The sequence below is a fragment of the Callithrix jacchus genome, chromosome 3, assembly GCF_049354715.1.
Source record: "Callithrix jacchus isolate 240 chromosome 3, calJac240_pri, whole genome shotgun sequence".
Taxonomy (NCBI): Eukaryota; Metazoa; Chordata; class Mammalia; order Primates; family Cebidae; genus Callithrix; species Callithrix jacchus.
In genome coordinates this window covers 112918259-112933062 of record NC_133504.1, presented here as the reverse complement: position 1 = coordinate 112933062, position 14804 = coordinate 112918259, and the positions used below count along the sequence as shown (strand labels likewise).

At 36.8% G+C, this 14804-nt stretch overlaps 1 protein-coding gene across 33 annotated transcripts in view; it reads right to left on the bottom strand.

The window, feature by feature from the left end:
* The window catches only part of WDFY3 (WD repeat and FYVE domain containing 3), a 301952-nt gene that overhangs the window by 72658 nt on the left and 214490 nt on the right, over positions 1-14804 (bottom strand). For all 33 annotated transcript variants that reach the window (XM_078366917.1, XM_078366923.1, XM_078366915.1 and 30 more), the window contains 6 exons: positions 14177-14356; positions 11979-12212; positions 5451-5550; positions 3528-3688; positions 1939-2168; positions 768-877 (listed from right to left, as the gene is read on the bottom strand). In XM_078366917.1, coding sequence (XP_078223043.1) covers positions 768-877; positions 1939-2168; positions 3528-3688; positions 5451-5550; positions 11979-12212; positions 14177-14356 — 1015 coding nt within the window. The remainder of the gene's footprint in view (positions 1-767; positions 878-1938; positions 2169-3527; positions 3689-5450; positions 5551-11978; positions 12213-14176; positions 14357-14804) is intronic.

Below are 14804 nucleotides of genomic sequence, written 5' to 3'. Positions count from 1 at the left end.
CAATCCATACAAGACTTCAATGTGCAATGCTTACAGGATCAGTGGGACAACCAGATTAAAAAAAGAGAGAGGGACTAGGTGTGGTGGCTCATAGCTGTAATCCCAGTACTTTGGGAGGCCGAGGCAAGCGGATCACTTGAGGTTGGGAGTTTGAGACCAGCCTGGCCAACATGGTGAAACCCTGTCTCACTAAAAATACAAAAAATTAGCCAGGCATTGTGATGTGTGCCTGTAGTAGTCACAGCTACTCAAGAGGCTGAGAGGCTGAGGCATGAGAATTGCAGAACATAACCCAAAAGGTGGAGGTTGTAGTTTAGCTGAGATTGTGCCATTTCACTCCAGCCTGGGTGACAGAGCAAGATTCTGCCTCCAAAAAAAAAAAAAGAATATAAAGAAGAATAAAAATGGCACTACCGATAACCTGTTTCAAGCAATATTTGCTTACTCTAATGTGATATGCCTGACATTACCATTGGGCAGTTAGTTAAGGCCAATTTAATATTTGTACTTCTACTTAAGTCAATGTAAATATTAATACCACCACCAAGTCTCACAGTATTACTAAGCGATGATGAGCTTAGCAATATTACTGGTAGCTTTACTCTTAATGGCATGAGGAGACTCTTTGTCTATGTATAGGTTGCCCTACTGGGAGAGCTGCTATCAATGCTGGCAGTTTCTGAAGCTGATTTTTTGGTTATGTCTTAAAAACTGGAGATCAAACAACCACAACAACAATTTAAAACATCCCAGGTCGAAGCAATTACCTTCACTAATATCTTGGCTGTAACTACCATCTGGTTCAATGTCAGAGGGGATCATAATGTGCCATGTAGTCATGCGGGCTTCTGCTTCCAGTCCAAATCCATCCACATTGCTGAAAAATTCCAGTCAGATTAAACTCTATGAAGGCAATGATTAGCTAAAGACTATAATAACTAAGAATTACTCTATTTCTATTACTACCAGATTACTGAATGTCTACTTAGCAGATGCAGAGAACTCTAGTTTACCAGGAAAATGCTATTTTTAAGAAGTGATCAAATAAACCACCTGACTAAATGTAATTAGACTAATCTATAGCATCAAGATTATTACCTTAATATTTAACACGCCTTTTGATTATTGTGAACATTTTTACCTAAAAATTACAAAATGTTTATTCGACTAGGAACATTTTTCTAATATGCCTGTATCCTCTCTCCAGTTTTATATCTCACTACTCTTCTCCTGTAGCAGTGAAATAGCTGCAGTTCCCCTAAGGTGCCACACTCTTTCTTCCCTCTGGGCATTCACAGACTGCTCTTTCTAGCAGCAGTTGTCTCCACTCTCTTGTCGTCTCTAACCAGGTCTCAAATTGCAGCTCAGCAGGCATCTCTCTCAGGTTAGGGGACCCTCTTATGTGCCTCCAAAGCACTGAGCTTTTCCTAGCAGATCACTCAATACAGTTGACTGGTCTTGCTTAGCTGTTTCCCCTCAAGAAGGCTGCCACAGGGTCTATCTTACTCACATTTTGTCCCAGCCCCTAATTCCGTGCTTGGTCCCTGGCAGGTACTAATGAAATATCTGTCAAAGGAATCAACTGAAAAATACTAATTTTACTCATTTAACATATGACACTACATTGAGTTTTACTTTTTACTTATCTTAGACTTCAATGGTATGTATTTCATTTGCTTTAAAAGTAAGCTTCCTTATATAAGTGACATATGGTGATAATGGAAAATTTTAAAGGTACAGAAAACTAAGTTAAAGAAAAAAACAACCCGTTATTTCTCTGCAAAAATGCAACACTTGCCCTTTACCTTTTTGCATAAAGGTTTAAATAAAATAGAATAAAGGGTAAAAGAAATGTTACTATGAAAAAAAATAAAGAATTTTTTTGGGAATAGTATCAAAGCCAAATTTAACATGGCAAACTGAACCTAAAGGATTTACCTTCCAACATGTAGATTTATCAAACAGTGGGCCAGACAGCTAATGAATTCTTGGTCATGGTTCCCAGGTCCCAGGATCAAGTTTCTGTTTACAGTGAGGACCCTGAGTGAATCAAGCAAAGCTACTTGCTGAGGAACAGTTTTGTGTGCCCGTGAGAACTGATACAAGATGGTCCTGTTGAGGCAGTGATAGACTGCATCCAGTGACAATCCCTGTGATCTTCTCTTTGACTAAAGACATGAAAGATATGTTTCAGTACAACAGATGAAAGTAAAACACTTGTTAATCATTCACACATGAACTTCTATTATATACCAGATGCCATGCTAAGTATGAGAGTGCTAAGTTAAAAGATACAAAGCTCTTGCTATTACGGATTTCAGAACGCATGAGACACATCAATGCAATTTAATAAATGATATGAGGGCTACATAAAAAAAGAGCTTGCAGGGAAGAGAGCCACTAATGTTGCTACGGGGCAGAGCAGTCCCCTGAGAACACAAGGACATGACATCTAGGGGAGTCTCCTCACAAATACATTGTATTAGGATAAATGGTCTCTACTCAAAAGTACTGAAAAAAATTTGCTTAAGATGTTACTAAAATCATTTTTTTTTTAACATTCTCATTCGAGAATTTTTCTCTTAAGTGTTATGGCTTAAATACAAATATATCCTTTTAGAAAGTCTTAGGTGATATGAGAGAGCCTATGTACCTGGGTACCATATGCTAATAAAATATGTAAAAATTATTTCCTACTTTCTACATTAAGTATTGAATAAGATTAATCAATTGTGACAAACCAAGCCAAACCCTTAACTAAAAGTACTGTAAACATGCACAAAAAGTAACAACTTCAAGAGAATATAAACTATAAGGAACTTTGTAAAGATTTAATTGGTAAGAGAATATTCTTTTACTATCAACTCTTCATCCTCTGTAAGCCTCTACACATGGATGTAATATACAGTACAAACATATCGAATTCTATTCACTTAAGGCATTTAAATCTATCTGGGTAGCAAATAATACCAGCTGGGAGGTCAGTGAGAGATCACAGCTTGAGAACTAGGCAATTTTACAAAAGACACATTGGCACCAGGCAATTGGTAATAGCGGAGGGGTTCAAAGTCTGTATCTCTATTCACTTATTTTTTGAGATGGAGTCTTGCTCTGTCACCTGGGCTGGTATGCAGTAAGTAGTGTGATCTTGGCTCACTGCAACCTCCACCTCCCAGGTTCAAGTGATTCTCCTGCCTCTGCCTCCCAAGTAGATGGGATTACAGGCACACAGCACCATGCCTGGCTAATTTCTGTATTTTCAGTAGAGACAGAATTGCACCATGTTGGCCAGGCTGGTCTCGAACTCCTGACCTCAAGTGATCAACCCACCTTGGCCTCCCAAAGTGCTGATATAATATGGTGGCATGAGCCACCATGCCCAGTCTATCTCTATTCACTTTTAATAAGCTTAGCTTTATATTAAATGTTGACATTCATTATCTTATTAGTTACATTTAATTTCAACAGTTTTGACAAAGTTTTCAATAGGAAAACGTGCTCTACAACTAATAGTGACAATGAATTACCTGTGCAATTAGTTGAATTATAAAATCTATAAGAAGTTTAGATTCCTTGTTGAACATGCCTTGCCAAAGCTTGTCCACCACACGCTGTGTGAAATAAAACACATTGTTCACCAATACCTGGTAGCTTCCTCCACTGGTAATAGGCAGAGATGCGTCTTCCCCTAAATTCCAGTAGGAAAAAAATGTCTAAGAAAATTGATATCTACCAACATAAGACCAGATCCTCAAATAAACCAGGCTAAGGAAAAATAATTGTATCTTCAACATGTAGAAATGTGACCACTAGCTCTTACGCACTACTTGAAGAAAATGATGTTCTATGGCCAGAAATCAGGATAAACATGGGAAGAAATAATTTTAGCAGGATAAAGTGTTATGAAATGAAACTACCTGTGGAGTCTCCTATTGCCTAAAGACAGTCTGTGATAAACAAGGAGTTCCTCAGCATAAACTGCCAGTCACAGGTGTTCTCCATTTGAGAGAAAAAGGGTCAGTTTATTAGCTCTTAATTAATTTTGTGTAAGTAATAAAGGGTAAAATTGCGAAACAAAACTATTTTAGAGTATACCTCTAATAGCAATTAATAACATAGACAGAAGAGAGCTTCAGGAAAATTGTGAAAAATAAAGTATAATCAATGTTGAGGGGTGCTGTTTAGCCCCTCCATCATTACCATTGGCTCTCTCTCTTTTTAAAGCTATCTGAGCGTGTTCGGTGTGCTTGCCATATACATATTGCTTTCAGAGTAATCATCCTAGGTCCTCCTCCTAACCAGAATGTTTCCCCTAAGTCAGTGGTCCCCAACTCCCAGGCCATGGACCAGGCCACACAGCAGAAAGTGTGTGGTGGGTGTGCAACATTACCACCTGAGCTCCTCCTGTCAAATCAGCAGTGGCATTAGATTCTAATGGAAGTGCAAACCCCATTTTGAACTGTGCATGCAAGGGATCTAGGGTTGCACAGTCCTTCCAAGAATCAAATGTAATGCTTATAAATGTAATGCTTGAATCATTTCAAACCCCTAATCCCCCAACTTGGTCTGTGGAAAAATTGTCTTCCATGAAACTGGTCCCCAGTGCCAAAAAAGGTTGAGGACCATTGCTTTAAGCTCTTTCTCCACAGAAATTCTGGAGGCGCCACTGAATTTTATTTTTATTATTCTCACCTAATGCTAAATTGCCCCATTAAGCAAAATTATTCATGTTATGTCTTTGTGTAGTATGACTGCTCTAAACTGAAAGGAATAAGTACAAAAGTTTGACTTGACTTTGAGAGTGCACAGTTGCATGTTAAGACAATGCTAAAGATTTCCTGGCAAGTTTACTTATGGAAAAAAATGGTAACTTAACAGAGGTTATATGATTAGTATTATCACTAGGAACTCAAAAGTAGCATATATAGTAAACTAAGCCATTATGTTTCCTTCTAACTCTACTTTGTTTTATACATAAACGTTGGATTCACTGTAAATGTATTTAGATATAGACATATAGAAAAACACATTTCAATGTGTTTTGACTCTATGTCCTAGGAGCCATCCTAAAAAGATAACACATATATACCTATAATCCAATATTCCATTCATAGATATATACTCAACAGATATGTGTAAGTATTCTACACATATATAGTCCATAAGAATATGTGTATAGCAGCTCTAAAATAATTATCTCAAGCTGAAAACTTTCATATGTCTATCAAGAGTAAAGTAATAAATTTATATATTCACATGAAATACTATATAGTAATGAAAATAGTGGACTCCTGCTACATGCATCAAAATAGACAAATCTCACAAATATAATATTGAGTATGAGAAGCTAGACAAAAAAGGAAAGTGAAAAGCTGATGTTAAAAAGTAGTTTTACTTGGGGCTTAGAGAGGAAAGTGATTTATTTTCATAAAATAAAAACACAGAATTACCTAATAACACATCAGCTGCAAGCAAATGGTCCATCACACTATCTAAAATGTAAGTTTGAAATTCTTTTTGCTGAGTTCTTGTAGACCTTTCAGGGGAAGCCTAATGAAGAAAATTTAGAATTAAAAACAGAACCAACTAAAACAAAAATATGAGCTCAACCATATTTACATTACCTAATGTATTAAAAAGATTAAAAAATCCTACTGATAAATTTTTTAAAATGACATGAGATAGTATACATGCTTATAGTCTTTCACTTATTTTCTGACTATGGAATTAAAAAAAATTTAAGCAAAGGTGATAGTATTCTAAACATTCTAAGTATTTAATAAAATATTTGACTATTATTACACCTCACTTCCAAAAGAGATATGGCAGTTTATAATGAAATACAGATAAAATAAATAATAAATGAATTTTAAAGCCATTAAAACAAATACAAAAACCCAAGAATCTAGCAATCGAGAGAGCATGCCAATGAAGAGGGAAAATATATTTACAACAAAAAACTAATTAAGCACACAATTTAGCTGTGGGCTTCATAGGTGTCAAGAAAACAATGGTTTACAAAGCTTTTTATTGTCTATAAAAAAGAAACATACAGTGGCAAGTACCTATAGTATTAGCTACAGGGGAGGCTGAGGTGGGAGGATCACTTGAGTTTGAGTCCAGCCTGTGCAATATAGCAAGACCCTTCTATTAAGAAAAGAAACAAAAAAGGATAAAGAAACACACTAGATTGTCAGCAAAGACATATGTTTTCCTAAAATTGTTCTGAGAGGAATGTTCTCTGTGGGTTTTTGTAAGGAGAAAAGTGACCAACCCTACAGGTGGTATCTTTCTTAAGTTTTACAACGTACAAAAATGATTTTGAAAATTTTCTTAAGTTAAAGTGTAGGGCATAAAGTTAAACTGTAGCTTACTGACAACAATTCTACTTGTAATTAGGGTAAGAAAATCCAAGTGTATAACTTTCCAGCAGACAATCCAGTGAGCAGAGAAGAGAAGTGAGGACTTTTAATTGATTAACAGCAGATTGATAGTTCCAGGAGGTTTTCCTTGTAATTAGATAAGAGACCATTTTATCCAATAGCTTGAGTCACCATAATTTGCTAAGGAATAAATCCAGTCACAGAAAGACATAAACATTTAGAAGAAAACGGTACTCCTGGCTGGGCACAGTGGTTCATGCCTGTAACCCCAATACTTTGGGAGGCTAATGCAGGTGGATCACTTGAGCCCAGGAGTTCAAGACCAGCCTGGGCGACATGATGAAATCCTGTCTCTAACCCCCACAACAAAAGAAAGGCTGGCATGGTGGTATGTGCTGGTAGTTCCAGCCACTCAGGAGGCTGAGATGGGAAGAATGATTGAATCTGGCAGGTCAAGGATGCACCACTGCATTCCAGATGATGCAAGAGACCAAGACCCTGTCTCAAAAAAAGAAAGCTACTCTTTTAGGTTCATAATCAACTCAAAGTGGTTAATGAAATAAGCAGTAATTAGTAGCATTTATCAAATCTTAACTAGAAAAATTCTGAAGTCTGCAAAACAAAGAGAAGGGCTTGGTGAATATTTATTTTTATTAAAATAATATTCTTTCTTATTCCAGAAGGATTTAATAAGACTGGCTTAGTCATCGAGAAACATTTAATTTTCTGATTTGTCTCAATAAAACTGTTACCTGAATGATGAAGACCCAGAATTTATACTTGTTACTGGTCCTAATGGCCTAGTTCTGATGTTCTTGCTGAGATGTATAGCAGTCTAACTTTTAAAGTACTTAACATTTTATGAAAGCATACGTTGTTGTCTCTGAGGTGTTCTTTTTCTTTTTAAACAATTCACTAGACTCTGTTTTGTAGCAGACACAGGGTTTATATACACATTATCTCATTTAATCAGCAAAATACCCTTGAAGTATAAACTAACAACCCCATTTTCAAAATAATTGAGGCTTAAAGAGTAAACCACTCAATCAAGTCACAACTAGAATTCAAATCTCTGTTTCTGTGAAGCCAAAGCCCATGGCTTCACCAGTCATATCATACTCTCCCCACTCTACTAAAATCTCCTTATCAAAGTTTGCACAAGAGCAGATCTGCAGACTGCGGGCTACAATCTCTTCATCACTCTTTTAGATAAAAACAGTTGGCCCACAAGACAACTAGAATGAAGGCAGGACAGGCACGGTGATCTGCTCTAGACTCTGGCAGTGAGATCTGTTTTCCTGGTGAAAACAGCCAAGCTAGTGTCAACATATGCACCTTCAAACAATCCCTCTCAGTTTCATTATCCTTTTTGAGGTCTTGGGGACATTACCCAGAATCTTTGTGTCCCACACTTAGTACAGACAGCCCATAGGTGTCTGCTGCCCATGGTAGAGAGCACTGTGGCTCCGGAAGGCCTTTGGAATTCTGTCCTATTTCTGTAATGAGCTGGAAGCCTGTAATGGAGAGGATTTTGAATCTTATGATTCTAAATGTAGTCTTCTTACTGACTGATTTTTTTTCTCTCTGAGTTATTCTGTGGTACTCTCTTTGCCCACTTTGCCACTGTTTTCTGTTTGTTGCCCTGCAGTTACTCAGGGTGAGTTTTGCTTTGATATATGACAATGCGGAGCTCTTGAAGATGGCTGGAATAGAGTCCAGTGAATTCCTCAGACAACAGCGAGGTGCTTATGGTGTCAGAAAAGCATGCACTCTGATATGGTTTGGCTGTGTCCCTGCCCAAATCTCACCTTGAACTGTAGCTCTCATAATCCCAAGTCATAGGAGGGACCCAGTGGAAGGTAACTGAATCATGGGGGTGGTTACTCTCATGTTGTTCTTATGATAGGGAGTTCTCATGAAATCTGATCATTTTATAAGGGGTTTTCTCCACACTTCACTCTGTACTTCTCCTTGCTGCCACCATGTGAAGAAGGATATGTTTGCTTCCCCTTCTGCCATGATTGTAAGTTTCCTGAGGCCTCCCCAGCCATACTGAACTATGAGTCAATTAAATCTCTTTCCTTTATAAATTACCCAGTCTCGGGTATGTCTTCATTAGCAGTGTGAGACTGGATTAGCGCACACCCTCTCTGTTTCATTATCTTTACCTCCAAATATACACAAATCTGTTTGATCTGCTCTCACGCAATTTCTTCGCACTGCCACAGTATTTATTTGCAGCAAATTCATTTGGCTCTCCATGAGAAGTCTGGTGGTGACAGGAGAGGGCACAAGACCTAGAAGAGTTTCTAAATACCCTTATAGACGCCAACACAGGCCACTTGGTCAATTTTTTGAGTTTAAGTGTCAGGCACTGTGTTATGAATATTAAATGGTATCTTATTTGGTTTTCACAATAATTCTCAGACAGGTTCCACTTTTATATCATTTTACAGGTGTGTAAATTGTATAGATGTAAAGAAAATTGGACTTGGTCAAGGTCTCACAGCTATATCCAGCACACATGTAACTCTTCAAAATACTTTTTGCTGGATAATATACATATATTTAACCCTCACAATAATCTCAGAAGAGAGATAGTAAATAATATCATTCTCTAGAGAATGAATTTAGCTTGGGAAGATGAAAGTGCTCATATAATAAACAACAGGGCCAAAATTTAAAGCCAGGTACTTCTTCTTCTCAAACCCATGCTCTAGCTTTCTGCCACACCATACCACCTCCCTTGTATTTGGTCTCAGTCACACTAAAGCCAGTCTATATCAATGTGAATCTCTTATTTTATGCTAATAAATTTTACTGCTAATGAAGATAATTTTACATGTTCTTTTGCAGATACAAACAAGTAAGCAGATACTTTAACGATGAAATTCTAACACTCATAAGACTGAATGCTCTGGTTCACATTTACTAGACTCAGAAGTTTCAAGCCCCTTCCTTCAGAAAGGTAAACGATAAATATGAAATTCTCTCTCTCTCTCTCTCTCTTTTTTTTTGAGACAGGGTCTCACTCTGCAACCCAGGCTGGAATGCACTGGTGCAATCATGGCTTACTGTAACTTTGAATTTCTGTGCTCAAGCAATCCTTCCACCTTAGCCTCCTGAGTAGGTAGGATACAGGTACACACCACAACACTGGCTATGGCTAATTTTTTTGTAAAGATGAGATTTCACTATGTTGCCCAGGTTGGTCTTGAACTTCTGGCCTTAAGCAATCCTCCTGCCTTGACCTCCAAAGAAAGTGTTGGGATTATAGGCATAAGCCACCATGCTCAATCTAACTCTCTTTTTGAATCTCTTCATGGATAAGGACTTCATAATAATAATTTTCAAAATCAACCGTTTATAATTTATTATACCATGGGAAGACATGGAATATTGATATTTCATTAATATAATTTTTTTGGTATATGTATTCTGCATGTGTATATTAAAATTAAAGATCCTCAAAATATTTAAAAGCAAATTTCTATTCTTTTCAATAGATGGTATCCTAATCTTTCTGTTTGGTAATTTCCAGGGATGAAGTTAATAGTTAAATGATTCAAAAATACAGTAAGCCTCACTTAACGTAACTGACAGGCTCTTGGTAAGTGCAACTTTAAGTGAAACAAGGTACAGTAGGTCCTCAAATGACATGATTTCCTTCAACGTAGTTTTATTATAAGGTTAATGAAGAAAAAAATTTAGAGTTGTTATACATCATTTTGCTTAAAGTTGCAGCTACCAGGAACTTATCAATGACATTGAGGACTTACTGTACTGACAGACTACACCAAGGCACTGTGCTAACTGTTGTGAGAGATGAAGAAACACATCTCTCACAACAGTTGGACTCCTCTAAGCAGTTTATAATCTATCTGGGAGTTTCAATCCTGACACTCCCTGCTTCTCCCTGAACTATAGTCCTACTCCTCAGTATAATGAAGCACAATTCCATGGTACAGTAAATTCATGCCCACAACAAAGAGAACCTTACTTCAAGATTAATACATGTTATTATATATCAAATTCTTCCTACTAAAAAATATAGAAAAACAAAAATAAAGGGCAATTATATGATTCATATATGGTTAATTAATTAGCTATTCAGGTTCCCACAAGTTTGAAAATGCTATCACTGGATATTTCCAGTCATTCCGTATCTTTCATGTGTGCATTTTCCTTTTTTGATCAGTTATGCTTTCTTGCACACACCTCTTCTGGACTTTATTCTATTATTTTCTGATAAACTATTTCACTTTTTCACAAAATGCTTCAAATTTTTACCCTATACAGTAAGATACTGGCCATCTCTTCTTATAGCTTTTTAAAGTTTCCAAAACTGCAAAGTTCTACTGGGTCTGCTTTTTAATTCTACCACATGCATCAGTGAGGAAACCAATTATTCTCCTGCCATTATTAAACATTACAGTCTTGGTTAAATGCTTAGCATAATTGGCACTCAAATTACATTAGTGATTTTTAAAAAATTGACCAAATTGAGATATTTTCACATGAATAAGATAAACCTGTGGTTTTCCGATTGCTATTTAAAAGTTAACTGTGCTAGCCACTAGAGGGAGCACAAAAAAAGTCAGGTTCAGCTGTCAAACTGCTGAGACAGAAGTTACTCAGAGAGAAAAGCAGTCTTCTCCACAGATCTACTCTTTCCTAACACATGTTATTTTCAGAGCCCCTGGCATGTACTGGTTGACCTTATTTATATTAATTGGTCAAAGGAACATGAATGTATATGCAACTAATTATACTGTATTAAATTTTCTCTCAGTGGTATCTTCAGACTTTTCTACCTAAACATTTTTTAATGCTTTTCAGGGATAGCTAATTTCTAGAGACAGCAATGAGGCCACTTAAAGGCTTAGAGTCACTCTTATTTTCTGATACATCAGTTGATTGGTATCAATTGTCAGGAGAATGGGGAGGCAGGCAACCTAGAAGTTTGCTGCCTTGGGGAATTTAACAAGTGCATAGTAGGCACCTATTCTGCACAATGCATCATGTCTTAAGCTGCACACGACACTGACAACAGTAACACCTGGCAATGATAGGTAGGAGTAATCGATGTAGGAAGTTATGAGGTAAGAAGACAATGCCACCAGGGACCGTTAATGTCCAGGGAAGGGGTTGGCACACTATGGCCTGTGGGCCAAATCTAGCTTGTGCTTGTTTTTATAGACAAAGTTTTATTAGAACACTGTCATGCACAGTCTCTTATGCACTGTCCATGGCTGCTTTCTAGCTATGACAATGTAGTTGAGCAGTTGTGATAGAGACTGTATGGCCCACAAGCTTAAAATATTTACTTTCTGTTTTTTTACAGAAGAAGTTTGCCAGCTTCTAGGGAAAGGATGATAAAGGACTAAAGTAGAGATATCCTTGAGGGAAGGGAAAGAAGAACAAATTGATAGGGTCTAAAGCACATATGGGATTAGGAACTTTCCATAGCTCATGACATGTTCTGCCTACACATAACTAAAAGAAATTAGAAATCTTTGGCACAGAACTTGCTTGGTTACTAATGTTCTAATTTAACAAGTAATGCAAACGAGATACCCATTTCTTTGTCTTTACCTCCAACAAAAGATCAATTAGTGGAGTTTGCTTGCTGGCAGGGGTAAGACAGAGGTTGTCTATGATTAAGACCCGCATGAAGTCAAAAACAAACTTTTTAGCCGGGTGATTGGTCAGATATGTCTTGGTCCCCACATTGCAGTATTCTGATTGGCTCCTGTTCATCCCTGTGTCTGCTGCAAATGCTTTAAACTCTTCTGCTGGAGATCCAACTTCATCATCAAGGTCAGTCACCTAGTAAAATCAAATGGAAAGATATGGTAATAACATTAGACTCTGACATTTTTACTTCCATGTTTCCTAAAAATAAAACTGTAGCAGCAGCATTTTCCACCTCTTAAGCTATTCAGCACATTATTTCGCTCTGCTTTACTTGACTCCTGCTTTCAAGGTAGTAATCTGGCACCATATGTCATGGTTGCGCAACATACAGTGTTTCTGACTGACTACTAACAATATATCACCTTTATGTTGAATTCTATGTCTACTGTGGTCAACTGCACTTAAAATATATGGAATAATAAAATGAGGATAACTATATTTCCATATTTAAACTCTACCCCCACTGTGAAGTCAAATATCACAGAATTTCACATAAAAATCTGGCATAATGGTAGCATGTAAGGGCTGATCCATTTTTTATAGGTTAAAAAGAAACAAATAAATTAAAAAAAAAAAACATTAGTGCCAATTTTGAGCCAAGTTGACTGTGGTGGGGAGAGAGACTAGTAAACAGATTATAAAATGCTGACGGCTGGACACAATGACTCATGCCTATAATCTCAGCACTTTGGGAGGCCGAGGCAGATGGATCACCTGAGGTCATGAGTTGGAGACCAGCTTGGTCAACATTGCCAGACCCCATCTACACTAAAAATACAAAAAAAATTAGCTGGGCATGGTGGTACTTGTCTGTAATCCCAGCTACCTGGGAGGCTGAGGCAAGAGAATTGCTTGAACTTGGTAGGCGAAGGTTGCAGTGAGCCGAGATCACGCCACCATTGCACTCCAGCATGGATGACAAGAGTGAAACTCCATCTCAAAAACAAAGATAAAGGTCGTTTTTTTTTTTAACCAAAAATAAGGATTCTAAAATTATAAACAAGCCAGGGTACTAAGGTCATGTGTTATATTTGTCTTTCTCCTAAAAATCCCCACAATTTTAGAATAAGTATTGCATCATTTTACATGGAGAAACATGAGTACAAAGAAGGTCATTTATCCCAGGTCCTAAAGTACATGGTGGAAATCAGAAGAAACATCATGAAATTTTGAAGTACTATGAAGGAATAACTGTCTTTTGGGTGCATTTTATCTATTTATTTTTAAACCTGTTTTATGTTTACAGTTTCTTAGCTAATCAACATCAACATATAAAAGTAAGTGATCAGTACAAGCCCCTGCAATATGGGTTTGTGTAAACTACAGTGGTTCATTTATTTTGAAAAGTCAACAGTATTTGCATCAACTGAACTATTAGTTTCTGTAATAAATAGTATTTAGACTGTAAAGTTATGAAACCATCTTGCAAGGCCTCTGCAAAAACGTGGCTCAGTGAATTTCTATACAAATATATTTTCAAAGCAGGAAACAAGGTGGCATATGAAAGATGAGATATTATACATGCTAACACAATTTTGGGGCTTATTTTAAAGGACAAATAAGTATCTATACTATATATGATTATAATCTAATAGTTTTATTAAGTTAGTACAAAATAAGAAAAATAAGAAAAGTTTAATGAAAAAAGAAAAGTTGGGTGGAAGAAATAACCAACATATACTTTCAAACCTATAATTTATTTGTAAAAGTTAAATCCAGCTAATACCTACTTCCTAAAATAAAAAATAAATAAATTTGGTTGGACTAGAGTTCTCTTAGCAGAAAAGAAAATTTTACAAGTACACAGCTAGTGTCACATAAATAAGAAATGAATCAACTACTTGAAAAAGGAAATTACTAACAAGAGACTTAGAAGAATATGGTGAATGAGAAAAGGAAATTGAGTTCACTGTGATTTTAGGGGAAAGCAGAAGGAAAGTGTGGGGAGCTCGGGACACCAGACAATGATGCAAGAGGTGATGTATAAAGTTATGAAATTGTAACTTGGTCAGAAGCTTAAAAGATTGTCAAAAAAAATCTGCTAACCATTAGAACAGACTAATTCCAGTTCTGACATTTTCCTCCCCCTTTCCTACCATCTCTGAGTAAGGGCGAATATTGAAGGGGAAGACCGTGGCTGCTAATGCACACAGAAAGTCAGGGCTCATCCACATGGAGGCAAGGTCTGGAACGTTGTGATACAAATATCTGAAGAACTGCATCAGGGTCACAGGATATTCTCGGAGCCAAGATCCCTCTTCTTCTGATTGCCAAGGCTGTCATGGGGACACAAGAGGAAACACTGACACTGCTATAAATTATTTTAAAAATCCATTACTCAGTATTCTTATGAAACTGAATATACTGATGGTCTAGAACTCCTCACACATATGAGCAAACACACATGTACACAGACATGCAAAGAAATTTAGAAACTAGCTAAAACAAAAACAATCCCCTTAGAAACTATGGGATCATTGTCTACTCATTGGATCACTCACAGTTCTGCTAACTAGAATCAGTGGTTTTGATTATTCATTATTATTACCATGAGTGTTGGTGGTACCAAAGTAGTTGTATTACTATCAATGTTGCCTCATCATGCATCATGCCAGGGAGTTAGGAGTAAGATAAAAGCTGGGAAGTTACTTCACCTTTCTGAGCCTCATTCTTATTAAGCATTATGTAATATAACAACAATAATGATGATAATTTAAAAAATAA